The 12854-nt window shown below is 51.4% G+C and overlaps 1 protein-coding gene across 1 annotated transcript; it reads left to right on the forward strand.

Annotated features, from left to right (window-relative positions):
* The first annotated feature begins 200 nt into the window (after positions 1–200).
* Positions 201–1279, forward strand: CLDN23 (claudin 23). The gene is made up of 2 exons (XM_065405844.1): positions 201–306; positions 492–1279. Exons 1-2 carry the CDS (start codon positions 201–203, stop codon positions 1277–1279), a joined length of 894 nt encoding a protein of 297 aa, XP_065261916.1.
* The last annotated feature ends 11575 nt before the right edge of the window (positions 1280–12854 follow it).

Consider the following 12854-nt stretch of genomic DNA (forward strand, 5'->3'; position numbering starts at 1 on the left):
GGCTGGGAGCAGCAAAGGGCTTTTCTGCAGTCACTTCATACCAGTCCCCACCTGCCCAGTGATCATTCGTCAGCCTTTAGGGCTCCTTCCTGGTTACTGTTTCACCTGCAGGGGTAGGGAAGCCCTGCCTTCCCCTCCCCTCCCCTCCCATAAAATACCACCCAGAACTTGTTTGGCAGCCGGGCTGGGTTTCTCTGTACATGCAGCAGTTTCGGTCAGAGCAGCCAGTTTCCTTCTGCTGGGGACAGAGCAAAGAGGAAGCCATACGGCCGATGCCCCCTGTGACCGGGCTGGCAAACCCAGCAGGTGAGGGCTTGCGCAGGGGCGAACGGCGCTGGGCTGTGCGGGCAGGGCAGGCGCCGGGGCCAAGCAGGAGGCAGGGCCCTGCGCTGGGCAGACCACAGCAGCTGGGGGGGGACGGACACGACTCTATCTGCCTCTGAAGCAGCACTGCTCCTTCCACCGCTGTGACTGGGTTCTCCTCTCCCCAGCACAGCTGGGCCGGTGGTTCCATTCCCGCCTCCTCCCTGGGCCCTGCAACATGCGGACGCCGTCGGTGATGATCGTGGGCCTGGTGCTGAGCCCCTGCGGCCTGCTGCTGAACCTGGTCAGCACGCTGACTCCCTGCTGGAGGCAGGTGAGCCGAATATCCGGCAAGCCCATTGACGTGGTCTATCAGCAGGGCATCTGGGAGCTCTGCCAAGAGACCCAGAGCACCAGCCAGCGCCAGTGCGGCCTGGCTGATGAACTCGGCTACTTCCCCACGCAGCCGGTGCAGGTGGCCAAGGGGCTGATGGTCTCCTCGCTGGTTGTGACTGTGCTGGGGCTGGTGGTGGCGGCTCTGGGGGTACGCTGCTGGCAGGAAGAGCCCCACTACCTGCTGGCAGGCCTCTCTGGCCTGATATTCTTTGCCTCCGGGCTGATGAGCCTCATCCCTGTCTCGTGGTACAACCACTACCTCAGCGCCCTGCCGGCGCCCGCAGGCAGCACCCTGGAGGTGGGCTACAGCCTGGTGCTGGGCTACCTCGGCAGCTGCCTGGAGCTCATCGGGGGCTTCTCCCTGGCACTCAGCCTCCACCAGGGCTGCCAGGAGTGCAGGAGAAAGAAGACAACTACCAAATATCCCCACCGCAGCCAGCCGGGCCCCGCCACCGTATCTTCCAGAGACTCCATGCCCCGTAGCCAGAAGCCGGCTCCCAAGTCCTTCAGCAACCCCGTGGATGTGCTGGAGGGAGAAAGAAGCTTCAGCCGCTCCCTGCCCTGCGACTCAGACTTATAGCCCGGCCACAGCAGGCCGGGCAGATACAGCCCCTACCAACACGAACGTGGGCAGTGCAGCACTGGCAGAGAGGAGCCCCTGCCAGCGAGAGGCCAAGGCTGGCAGGAAGGGGCACTGTGCTGAGCCAGGCTAATAGCAGCAAGGACCTCTCCCTGTCCTGTGCCGATGGACCCTCCTGCTGCAGCAGCGGGGGCTGAAGAGAATTTGGTACCCAGTAGCTGGAACTGCAGCCATTTCTGGTGGGCGCTGGACACGAGGTGGATATTTCTGTGTAAGCACAGCAAGAGTGGCATTATTGATGATTTGCACATTACTGCCTGGCCATGGTGACTTAGACAGTTAACAGGAGGTGGCAGATAAAATCTTCAAAAGCACCTATGTGACTTAGGACCCTCCAGCTCATTGGAAGTCAGTGGGATTTAGGCTCCTATTTGCCTAAATTACTTTGGGTAAAATTTTCAAAATTCTCAGTGGCGGCTTGGAGCCTAAAAATCTTTGAGGTTCTGGGCCAAGTGACTTAGGAGCCTAACACCATGTCCTTGGGAGATGCAGGGTGCGCAGTACTTTTGAATATGCATGTGCTTAGTTAGGAGCCTAAGTAGGGAGCTTAACTTTAGCCACCAGCACAGGCAAGTCTTGGCCAGAGATATTACCGACAGTGTTCAGAAAACGACCGGGGTTATTGGTGTCTAGTTATTGTATCTCTACATAATCAGCACCTTCTCAGCTTCAGCGTTTACATCGGGTACGCTGCTGATTTCTAGCATTCATTCACTTCTTTGCACAGAGGCATGGAGAGCAGGGCTGGATTTAGGGGCAGGCGACCCAAGTGACCACCTGAGGTGTTAGGCTTGGCGGGGGGCGCCGGGTTCCGAGTGCTCTTTTAGTTGTTAGCGACAAAAGGGAAAATAGAATGTGTGAAGTGAAATGTTTCAGGTCTTCTGTACGTGGGTTCATTTTTCACCAATCTCCTAGAATGTTTTGGACCTTTGTAGAATCTCGTGGAACCTTCCAGACTTCCTCAGAACCACATTTTCCTTGAACCTCCTAGACTGTTGTCAGCCATGCCCCCACGGGTATATAAGGGGCGACATGGGCGGCACATATCATGGGGGGGGGCAGGCTGTGCCTCCCCAAACAGCCCAGCATGGCCCCGCCCATGCTCTGTGCCGAGGCCTCCTCCTGCTTGCCCTTCCCCCTTGGCCCCAGCCCAGGCTGACTTCTCGTCTTCTGGAAAGCCGGGCTGGGGCAGCTGCTGCTGGCCTGTGGCCGGGATGTGGGGGGACCCTGGGTGCTGGGGCATGCTGCCTGGTGCTTGGGCTGCCTGCCCTGTGCTCAGGGGCGCTGGGGCTGGGGACTGCGCTGCCCGCCCACCCACCTGGTGCTCAGGGGCCAGGGCAGGCGGCGGCAGGGAGGGAGAGGGCAGGGGCTCCGCTGGGGGTAGGTGGCGGGAGGGGCAGGCCTGGCCAGGGGCTAGCCTCCCACAGCTAGCGGTTCACCCACCACCCATCGGGGCAGGGCAGGCATCGCCAGGCAGTCAGTGAGATATCAGAACAAAGTCAAGTGAAGTGAGAGCCCAGCTGCGATATTGTGAACCTTGTTTTATTGTGTAATTGTGAAAGTGTACTTGTGTTTTAATATTTGAAGAGTGTAAGTAGTGACTAATAAAGGACCTATTTAATGAGACACCAGAGATCTCTATCGAACTCCTATCTACACAGCAATATAAAAGAAATGCTGTTACTTCTCTTGCTGCGCTTTACATGTAATGTTTGGTGACTTTCTAAGACTGCGGAACATAGACTTTTGTTCTCTCTAATACTGTCTGTTTTCCCCTGTAGAAAATAAAAGATGCCCCTGAGGAAGCCTTCAGGAGCTCAGTATAGGAAGCGAAAAGCTCGATTGCAATCTCGTTTGCAGCAAGGGGCAAACATGATGGGAAAATATCTGAAACAACGTAGCCCAGGCTTTAGGCAGCAGCGATCATCCCAGTGCAGAAGAAATTGAGGAATTTATTTGCTTAGATATGGCATGAATAAATACAGATTTAGAGATCCTAGCATGCAAATGTATCTTATAGGACAAGGATAAACCATGCATCAAAGTCCTAAAATGAGCTACAACTGCAATAAAAAATAAGGTATTCAAAAGTTTAACAAATGCGGGGGCAGGATGGCGTAGCCACTCCTCACCTGGGGTTTAATTTATGCCTTTTGTATTACAAGCTTCAGTTTAAGTGGCAGGTTTCATGATCCAGGCCCAAGTGTGTGTAATCCAAACAGGAAGTAAAGGAAACAAGCAGAAAACATACTGAGTGCAGGCACATGAGTTTCCCATAACTGCCCTGCAATATTTTGAGTCTATTAAAGGCAGCTCTCGGGACTGAGACCTCACTGCCGTGACTAACGAAGTGGGCCTTTGAAGTGGCACGCTACTGCCAGAAGGGATGATGGAAGTGGAGTGTTTTGTCCTCCCTCAACAGAGCTGTTCCTTGTGGGTATCCAGAGATCAGCTAGTCCATAAGGAGCACAGGGACACAAGCTAGGTAAGTAGCTCCTGTGGGGGCTGGCTCAGGAGAAGGACTGCTGTGAGAGAAGGCTTTATGCTGAACTACCATCTAACCTGAGAACTGGGGTCTCCAACGCTAGGCTGAGTCACGTCAGGAAAATGCCCCTGTTCTGAGGATAATTAGCACATCCGTCTCCAGGGCTGTCAGACTATTCCAGTGAATCTTTGCAAGACTTAGTTTTTAAAATGGGATGTTTAGGGAAGGTATTTGGTTGGGGTTTTTTTTAATCTGTCTGTTTTGCAGTTTGACATAACATGTAGGTTTCAGAGGAAAAACACACACGCACACCCCAGTCTGACTGCTGCCGGCTACGGAACAGCAAACTGCTTCCCCAGCACCCCCCATGGGACCCCTTATCCCAGCCCCCCTGGAGGGTCTGGGGAAGTTTTGAGGCTGGATCCCACTCACTGCCCTCGGTGCATGCTGGCAGGTGCCCCTGCCCAGGAACCCCCAGGGGGGGAGGGGGAGGGAGAGAGCTCAGAGCAAGGGACAGAGAGCTAAGCACTGCTTCTCTGCCACCAGGAATGCTGGGATACATTGAGAGGCCATTGGGGACCCGAGTCAAGGTGGGGCAGTATGGACCCATGAAAGCAATAGGGGTCAGACCCTGGGTCCCACCTTAAAACAGTCTCAGAGCCTCCAGGCCCCCAGGGCCAAGCCCTTGCTTCGCACCACTGGTACGTGGATCGTGCAAGAGGAAGATTAGGCTGGAGCCTGGGCTCACATAGCTGCGTAGACACGTCCCAAAGTGTCTCTCTCTATTAGATGGACAAAGAGTCAATGGTCTGTGAATTGTATTGACTGAGACTGACCCTGTCCTCGGTGCTGACCATACAGCCCAGCACCTGGCAGGGGCTAGACACATTTCAGTTTAACAACAGGCATCAGCTGGTTGCTCACGGAGGCTAAATGCAGCAGCCAGGGCCCCACAGCTGGGAGCTCACAGGTGCAGTGGGGGCTAGCCCCCTCCCACTGCAATGGTAGCTTGTAAACCAGCTTGTCCCCCTGTCTGTGCTACAGATTTGGGGTTAGAGTTAAGGCAGGTGGCAAGTGTGCATGGCCGAGGAAAGGCGGGGTGGCTAGGCCTGCTTTTACAAAGGTGAACTCAAGGTAAGTGGCACTGCCTGTTACCTTCTGAAGAGGAGGAAAAACAAGCACAACCCAACAGTAGGACAGGTCATTGCAAACTACAGGCACCATCTGCCTTTTGGGCCTGAAAAGAAAAGTGGGGAGGCATAGGTTTAAAAAAAAACAACCACACACACAGCGCCTCATCCTAATCTGTCACTCACACTGTGTGAAATGCAAGAGACCGTGATTCAACTGTAGCTTTTATCCTACACAAGCCTGCACTAGCACCTGACACACTTACAACTTCTCATGCCTCCACTTACAGAAGGTTTTTGCCCTTGCAAATGTTTGTGTCACCAGCCACCCCTGCTCTCACAGGACAGGTACTGAAGGGGTCTCTACCCATGAGCCCTGTGTTACTGAGAGAGTCATTTTAAGACAGTCAGTTCAGCCTTGCAAGCCTGCACTGTTTCTCAGGGGGTCAAATCCTATAGCCTTTTCCTGCAGTGAGGCATGAATAAGCTTCCCCGCCCCCCCCCCCCCCCCATGAGCTTTAGTTTCTCGGTTATGGCTGGTGTGGTCTGTAAATCTCTCTGCCTGTCAGCACAGCTGCAACTGCTCTTCACAACCCTTCCAGTGCTCTTCTACCCCATGTCTGATACAGGCCCTGCTCGGCTGAGAGGCATTCCCTGGAATGAATGTACTTCAAGTGCACAGCTGAGTAAACCAAGACCTTTTACCTTGCTGTAGTTCCTTTGACAATAAGTACGGGAAAGATAAGTAACTGAACTAGGCCTTGTGGATCTGCTTGTAGCAATAGCAGGGTTATTGCTCTGTTATCTGCTTTTACAATAGTACTATTCTACATGCAACACCATTATGCTGGTGTGATGAGATGCAGGGACAAGGAGACCAGGCAGCTGGATTCTCTTCCGGGTCCTGCCCCTGACCTTGGGCAAGTTCCATTAATTCCCAGTCGAGCTAGACTGGAAGCTGTCTTGTGAAGGTAATGGGGTGTGGAGAGAGTGTGGGGTGTCTGGCCCAATAGGGCCTTCTGATGGTGTATTACTGTAGCACCTAGAGTCTACGAGGAGTGCTCACTTTAGGAGTTCCTACAGGTCTACCTTATGCCCAGGCTGGGGTTTCAGGCTGGAACAGTGCATGGGACTGGTCTAGCTGGAGATAAGCTGTCATTGCCTGCTCATCACAGCTACCAGACAAAACCCAACCTCCCTCTCCCCATGCCTGTGTGGTGGGTTACAGAGAGTAGTTCTAAGCCTGCTGGGGCAGGAGTGCACCCCCTCTTTTACTCACCCATCAAGCTCTACTAGAAGCCTGAATTCTGGTTTCTCCCCAACATGGATCCAGTCCATGGGCTGTGTTCACTGGGGCCCTTGACAGTCGCTTTGTGTGGAGTACAAGATTGCCTTTAGAAAGGCTCCTAGCCCTTGTGGCTTCCTGGGGAAGCAACTGCCTGTGAGCCTGTCTAGTGCTGGCTTAGGTGGCTAAAGCAGCTCCAAGAAGGGTGGACTGCCCCCCCCCCCCGCTGTCTTAGTGCTCAAGCCTTTGTAACTCCTACAGTGACTCCATTAGATGGGCAGTGTTGTGCCAAGATCAGCCACCTGCAGATGGTCAAGGGGTCTGCCTAGACCTCCCCACCCCTGCTCATCTGGCTTCACACTGTCCCTAGGGAGAGGGGCAGTTCCATGGCCCAGCAGCCTCCTGTTTCCACCTCCCAGATTGGAGCTAGGACCCCATCCCCAGGTCAGTGGGTTGTGATGTGCTGCAGTAATTGCACCACCTTTCCTCTTAGTCCTGTGCTGCTTGTACAAGCTACCGTCCACCCTCTTTCCTCCAGCAGGCAGGGCCGTTCCTGCCTCCAATTCTAGCTCTACAGAGCAGCTCTAGGGCTTAGTTTCTAGCATTTGGTTGGAGATTTTTACTGAATACACAAACTAGCACAGCTTCCTTAACTGACAGGCAGCAGAACAGCCTGACCTACTCTGCTCCCAAGCTGGAGAGCTTCCAGCTCCTACCCCTGGAACATGAAGCCAGCAGGGAGAGATTTGGCCAGTTTCCTGTAGCCAGCACACTACTCACTGCTGGGGATGGCATTAACCCTCTTTTGAAGTGAAAAATAAGTTTCCAAAGTGGTCAGAGCAAACTGTTTGGACTCCAAATCTTTTCACCCCAAAGTGGTGTTAAGTTCAGCATGTAGTTTTTGTTCTCCCAAAAACGTATCGTTTTGCCCAGCTCTATGTTAGATGACCCCCTACCCTTCAGGGAGGTTAGCACCTCAGGCAGGTGCTGTGTGGGGTTGAGACAGCAGGTTTCTAGAGTTAGATTGTGGTGAACAGTCTGGGAGGGGGAGGGTCCTGCTAGGACAGCAATTCCTTATTGACAGACACCAACATCTGCTATTTGCATAGCTGCTACTGCCACTTCCCTCAGAAGGCCCCTGCCCTCAGAGGGCAACAGGGCACCTTGAACCTCCAAGGTAGGAGGTAAGTCACCATCTGGAGTTGCTACAATTCAGATGGTGTCACAGATCCAGCTGGGTGCCCCCTTTCAGCCACCCACCAGAAAGCTGTGAAGGGAATCCAGGCCCCTACATCCCCAGTTGCTCCAAGCCTCTTGGAGCCTAGCCCCTGCTCCAGTTGTGGGGTCCCAGCACTCTTGGGGTGCAGACTCCATCCTGAGAACTGGAGCCTGCTGTCTAGTTGCCTAGACCTTGAGCTCCCTGCTGACCTCAGACTCTCCTGCACTTAGAGACCCTCTTCCAGAATTCCACCCCAAGGGGTGAGCCTTTGGGTCACTGGTAACTCTCCAGTGGCATGGGGTACATGTGAAGCATGCATATGCACATGCACACCACAGTGTACAGGCCATTTATGATAGTGAGGGGCATTGCAGAGAGGATGTTCCTAGCTCACCCTTCCCCTGGCAGGGGACCATCTGGGCTCAGGAAAGTATGCAGGGTTTCTAGCCTACCTGAGGCAGGGGAGTATGTAGGGTGGTGCCTTGTTCAGAGGGGTTTTCCCCAACTTCCCTCCTGCCCAATGCTGCCTCTTGCTTAGAGCCTTCCAGTCACCTCCAGCAGGAGGCACTATGCCAAGCTCTAGCCACCTCTGTAGAACACCTGGCTCCACTGAGACCCTGAGCCTAGTTGGTTCTCTCCTTCCCCACTGGAAGTTTGGGGCAGCCAGGTGAGATTTCACTCCCCACAAACACTCTGCAGGGCCTCATTTGGCAAACTAGGACTCTAGCACAAGGACTCACCCTGGTTGTTGGAAGTACCATTAAGCCACATTCTACTGAAGGGCAGAGGCAAAACCACATACTCTCATTTGGTGAGTGTAGGGCTAAGATGCTGTGGTAACCCTTTGACCGCCGAGCACTTCAAAGGCAAAAGTTCTCTAGATGAACAGTTGTGGCCTTGTCTGTTAGAAGCCCAGATGGTGCAGACACCAGTTAAACTGATCAGACATGCTTGGCTAAGAGCCATGGGAAAAGGGTTAATTTTACTCCACTTGCAAGACATCACTGTGTGGCTCCCATTTCATTAGTATTGGGCAGAAGAAATAATCTGTACTGTTTGGGGTTTAGCATCAGCTACTACCAGTATTGCAAGCTTACTGCTTACCCAGGCTGCTCAAGCCAAATCTGCAGCCCTACACAGGAGTTACAAACTCTAGGCTTTTCCTTCAGTTACTCTTGGGTAAAGCACTGTCCTTGCAAGGAAAGACTGAGCCTGGCCCTCCAAGACAGCTATAGCCACCCAACTGCATGTCACTGTTGTACAGATAAAACATGAATCTGCTTAAGTAGCCATATTTGCATCAGAACATCCATACCTGAAGAGGAGACATTGACCAGGAACTATTTACGGACCAGAATTTGCACCAATACTAAGTTGAGGGATTTGTGGCTAAGACACTAAAGGATTCTGCAAATGTTACTTTATTGAGAGAATTTGAGTTTCCAACATGAAGTTATTCTGTCTTCATAGGAGTTACCAGCTCCTGCAAGGAGACAAGAGAAAGCATTAGATTTTAGCATTAGTTTGTATCCAAAAAGGCAGAATTAATTAGTCTCCCTGACACTGCACTGCGATCGGTTAGTTGGGGAGTGGTGCCCTGTGCCTGAGGACCTGGCCAGTTTACTGCCCATGTGATCAACCCATGCAAAGTTCTGCAGTAAGTGAAGAGCTGCTGGCCCTTGGTCTCCAACCAAGAGACTTCTTAGATGCAAGCCAAAATAGTGGCCATTTCCAGTCCTTGGAGCAGTTAGGGCTCCAAGAACCTAATTTTTAGCAGGCTGAGCAGTCTAGCAGCATTTGCCTTAGGGAGTGCTGCCCTGTAGGCCTGACTTGGATGCTTAGTGGTCAGTGTCTTCCCCTGTTTGGTGTAGTACAGGACATAGGGTGTGCATTTAAGCCACTGGGTCTTTTAAAAGGGCTTTGAGAAAGGTTGGATAAGTTCACAGGCACATTTAGACCCTGTGCCAATAGAAGTAACACTCCTTCCCCCACCCTCTAGAAAGGTTTAGTCAGATATCCCATGTGTGGGCCTGCCTGAAAGGTAGGTCAGGCCCATAGGATGCTTGGCTGACCAAGTCAGAGGTATTGGAGTCTAGGAGACTAGTTGCCTTCTCACCTGTTCTCTGTCATAGGCTTCATTGATGAAGGTCTCATTGTTTGTGAGGTTCTCTTCTTCCCCGAGGTCGCTGTCCTTGTGGTAGCTGGTCAGAGTCCTAGAGGATGCTGTACTGGAAGTCCTGCATTAGGAGAGTAAACACTTCTGAAGCGGTTGTACTCCATTGCATTGTAGTTAGTAGGAACCAATGAGCTGTCAGTTCTGTTAGGAGCCTTGGACCAAAAACCTAGCATGAGAATAGCTATTCAAAATAGCAATTCAGGGACACCACAGGTAGCAGTGAGTGCAGGTGGCTTTTGACAGCAGGGCCCCACAGAGCAATGGAAGCACTGGTAGGACAGTGTTTGCCAAGTCCCATTCTAGACAGACATGTGCCTCCTCTGTTGCCCTAAGGAGTTTTACCCCTCCCCACCACCAGCCATACAATCCTGCAGTGGGGATGGGCTTGAGGTGATGCTTGTAGGGTGTCAGGTTTAAAGCCTTTTGTTGCATCATATTGCAAGAAGCTGGAGTCTAATGCATTGAAACCCTCCCAATTCCATGATCCCCAGGTTAACTATTAAGTTGTCTAGCAAGATTGGTTGTAGCAGTCTTTAGAACGGCAGTTCTAGGAGTACTTCTATTTACAGCTCTCCAGAAAACAAGCGTTTGGTTTTGTTCCAATAGCATGTGTAAGACAAGTGAAGAGCACATCTACATTTTAAGTTGGAGGTATAGTTAGCATGTTATATCTGTACTAGGCCTGGTCAAGTGGTCTCAAGATGGAGATACAACTTTTGGCTCTAATGTAGCTATACTGTTAAAGGCACTTTGCCACAATTAGGGATTCAAACTTTACACCATGCTGTAGAGATAATTGTGGCAGATGTCTCTTTATGCCAGTTGAATTCAAGACACTGTACTAAGTTCCCAGTAGTGCCAGTGACCCCCTAATGGTTGGCATATGACAGAGGATTGAGTGTTGGTGGCCCATGGGATTTTAGGAAGTGGTCTGCAGAAGCAGCTGGGAAAGGCCCTGCTCTACACCGTATGAAGTAGGCACCAGTCAGGTTCACCTTTTCACCCTCTGACTTGGTGTGGAGTCTCCACAGGAAGTGACAAGAATGGGGGACTGAGATGAAGAGGGGAAGGAAGCAACCCATTCACAGCCCCCAGTCTGTGGGCCAGGTGAGTTGGAGCTCTGATTTAGTGCTGTTTAAGAAGCTTGGATCTGACAAGCCTTGAGGGTGGCCTGGGGAAAGGCCAACAGCAATAGCTTTGTGATGGCGTGTGTACACTATTTTAAGGCACCCAGCTTTACTAGTTTAGAGCCATGCTTCTTGTACTTTGAATGAGACTTTACTCTTACTATATCAGCATCAAGGCTGCTCCTCTGCTAGATACCATATTAGGGAGTAGGTAAGGAGTCCCAGCTGCACGAGGCTTGTAAGCGTGATGAGACAGCCCTGAGGAAGCCTGTCAGCATACACCAGGTTAGGCTGTTTGGAGAGGTTCTTTACCTTAGAAATGGTCCAAGAGACAACCCCCTCTCCCAAACAAGGGTTTTTAATAGTCCATATGTGTGTAGGAAGCACCTGTTAGCAATACAGTCCAGTGTGGGTTACAAGCCAAGTTACAACTGCTTGCTACATACATAGAGCATCACAGAACCAGACCAGAAGGGACTGTTATGACCACCTACACAGCACTAAATTAGACACCTTGTTTGTGCTTCATGAGCAGTTCAAACAGAGCATTTGGAGGAATCGGAACCAGGCTTCCCCTAATGCAGGCTGCTGTAATGTACACCGCACAGCATTTACTTTCACTAATGCTTAATACTGACGTTTGGTTCAGTCAACAAGCTCCTCTTACTGCTGACATTATTTTAGAGACCAAACATTCAGGTAGCCAGTGATCAGCTGGTGGGAACAATTCTCATTATGAAATCAGACATAAGGAGAGAGAGTCTTACCTCTTTCGAGTGTGTTGCCTCTTCATGTAGACAAAAGCTCCCACCATTGCCATGACTACTAGCAAGACTACAGCTATGCCTAAGATAATGGGACCAGTGGTAGATTGGACTTCTGTCTTTTCACAGTAATCACCACTGTACCCCAACATGCAGCTACACTTCACTCTGTCCTCTTCAATGGTGCAGTCCCCTCTCATGTTACAGGTTTCACTGCTGCAAGGTTGGGGCTCTGGACCACTTTCAACGCTCTCAGGTGATGGGGAAGGTTCTTCTGTATATTCCCACATACTAGATACGGTGGTCCTGCTTGCTCTGTATGGGGGAGGGGTCTGTATAGCTGGGGTTTTTCTTCTGGGGTATTTTGTCCCTTTTGGGTGCAGGTATTGGGTTCCAGTGATAGGTCTTTTGGTGGTTGTCTGGACACGTGTTGGTGCTACCACTTCCTCTTCCTTTCTGAAGCCTGGCTTTGCTGGAGTTGGGGCGGTTGTAGACTTGGGTTTCTTTCTGTCCAGGTAGTTGCCTAGAGGAGGAGAGAGTGTTTGATCCAATTTTATTGGAAGAGCTGGTTTGGAGTTTAGTTTATCTTAAGTGGATTAAAGGATAAACTCGGATTATGGCTTGGGTAAGTGGGACAAGAGCTAAAGTTACCTGGGATAATGTACTGCATTAACATGCGGGACCTCTCACCTTGTCTGCCTGCAGTGAGGCAGACGTGATCAGTGGCTCTTTGGTAGTGAATCCAGAGGGGTTTATTGTGTTTGGACAAGAGGCTGGTGGCTAGAGACGTGTTAGAGTTCCAGGGGCATGGGAAGGGTCTTTCCTGCATCCCTTGAGCAACAAAGATCAGTGCTGCGCTTCAGAGACATTGCTGCCTACCACAGATCTTCTGTTGGAGAATGGATGCAGGTTTCACATTGCAGACCATAGTGATTACCAAATGCATGCCTTGGTAGACATGAAGAGGACTACTAGACTAATTGACCAGTAGCTGTTTTAAGCTAACAGGACAAATCCCATCTCAGAGAATGGAGTAGGGAAGATTTGGTTAGGGTTAGATGTTTACGGGATGTTATAAGTCTCTGGTGTCAGACCTCTAGGTGTGCCACAGTGTGGCAAGAGTTACTCACAAGCCAGCTCATCAGATCCATCCAAGCAGTCGTTGTGGCCATCACAAGCTTGCTCCCTGGTAAAGCATTTCAGACGATCTTTGCAGGCTTCAAGTGGTTCAGGGCACGTCACAGCTCTAGTACATTCGGTACTATCCTCCAGATGGTACCCGACGGCGCATTTGCAGACCCTTCCCTGATGGTTTGGCAAGCAGAGGTG

This window comes from Emys orbicularis, chromosome 5 (assembly GCF_028017835.1).
Source record: "Emys orbicularis isolate rEmyOrb1 chromosome 5, rEmyOrb1.hap1, whole genome shotgun sequence".
Lineage (NCBI taxonomy): Eukaryota > Metazoa > Chordata > Testudines > Emydidae > Emys > Emys orbicularis.

Coding starts and splice junctions, on each gene's coding strand:
- CLDN23 (XM_065405844.1), top strand. CDS start 201: ATGCAGCAGTTTCGGTCAGAGCAGCCAGTTTCCTTCTGCTGGGGACAG. Junction 307..491: donor CGGGCTGGCAAACCCAGCAG/GTGAGGGCTTGC, acceptor TCCTCTCCCCAG/CACAGCTGGGCCGGTGGTTC.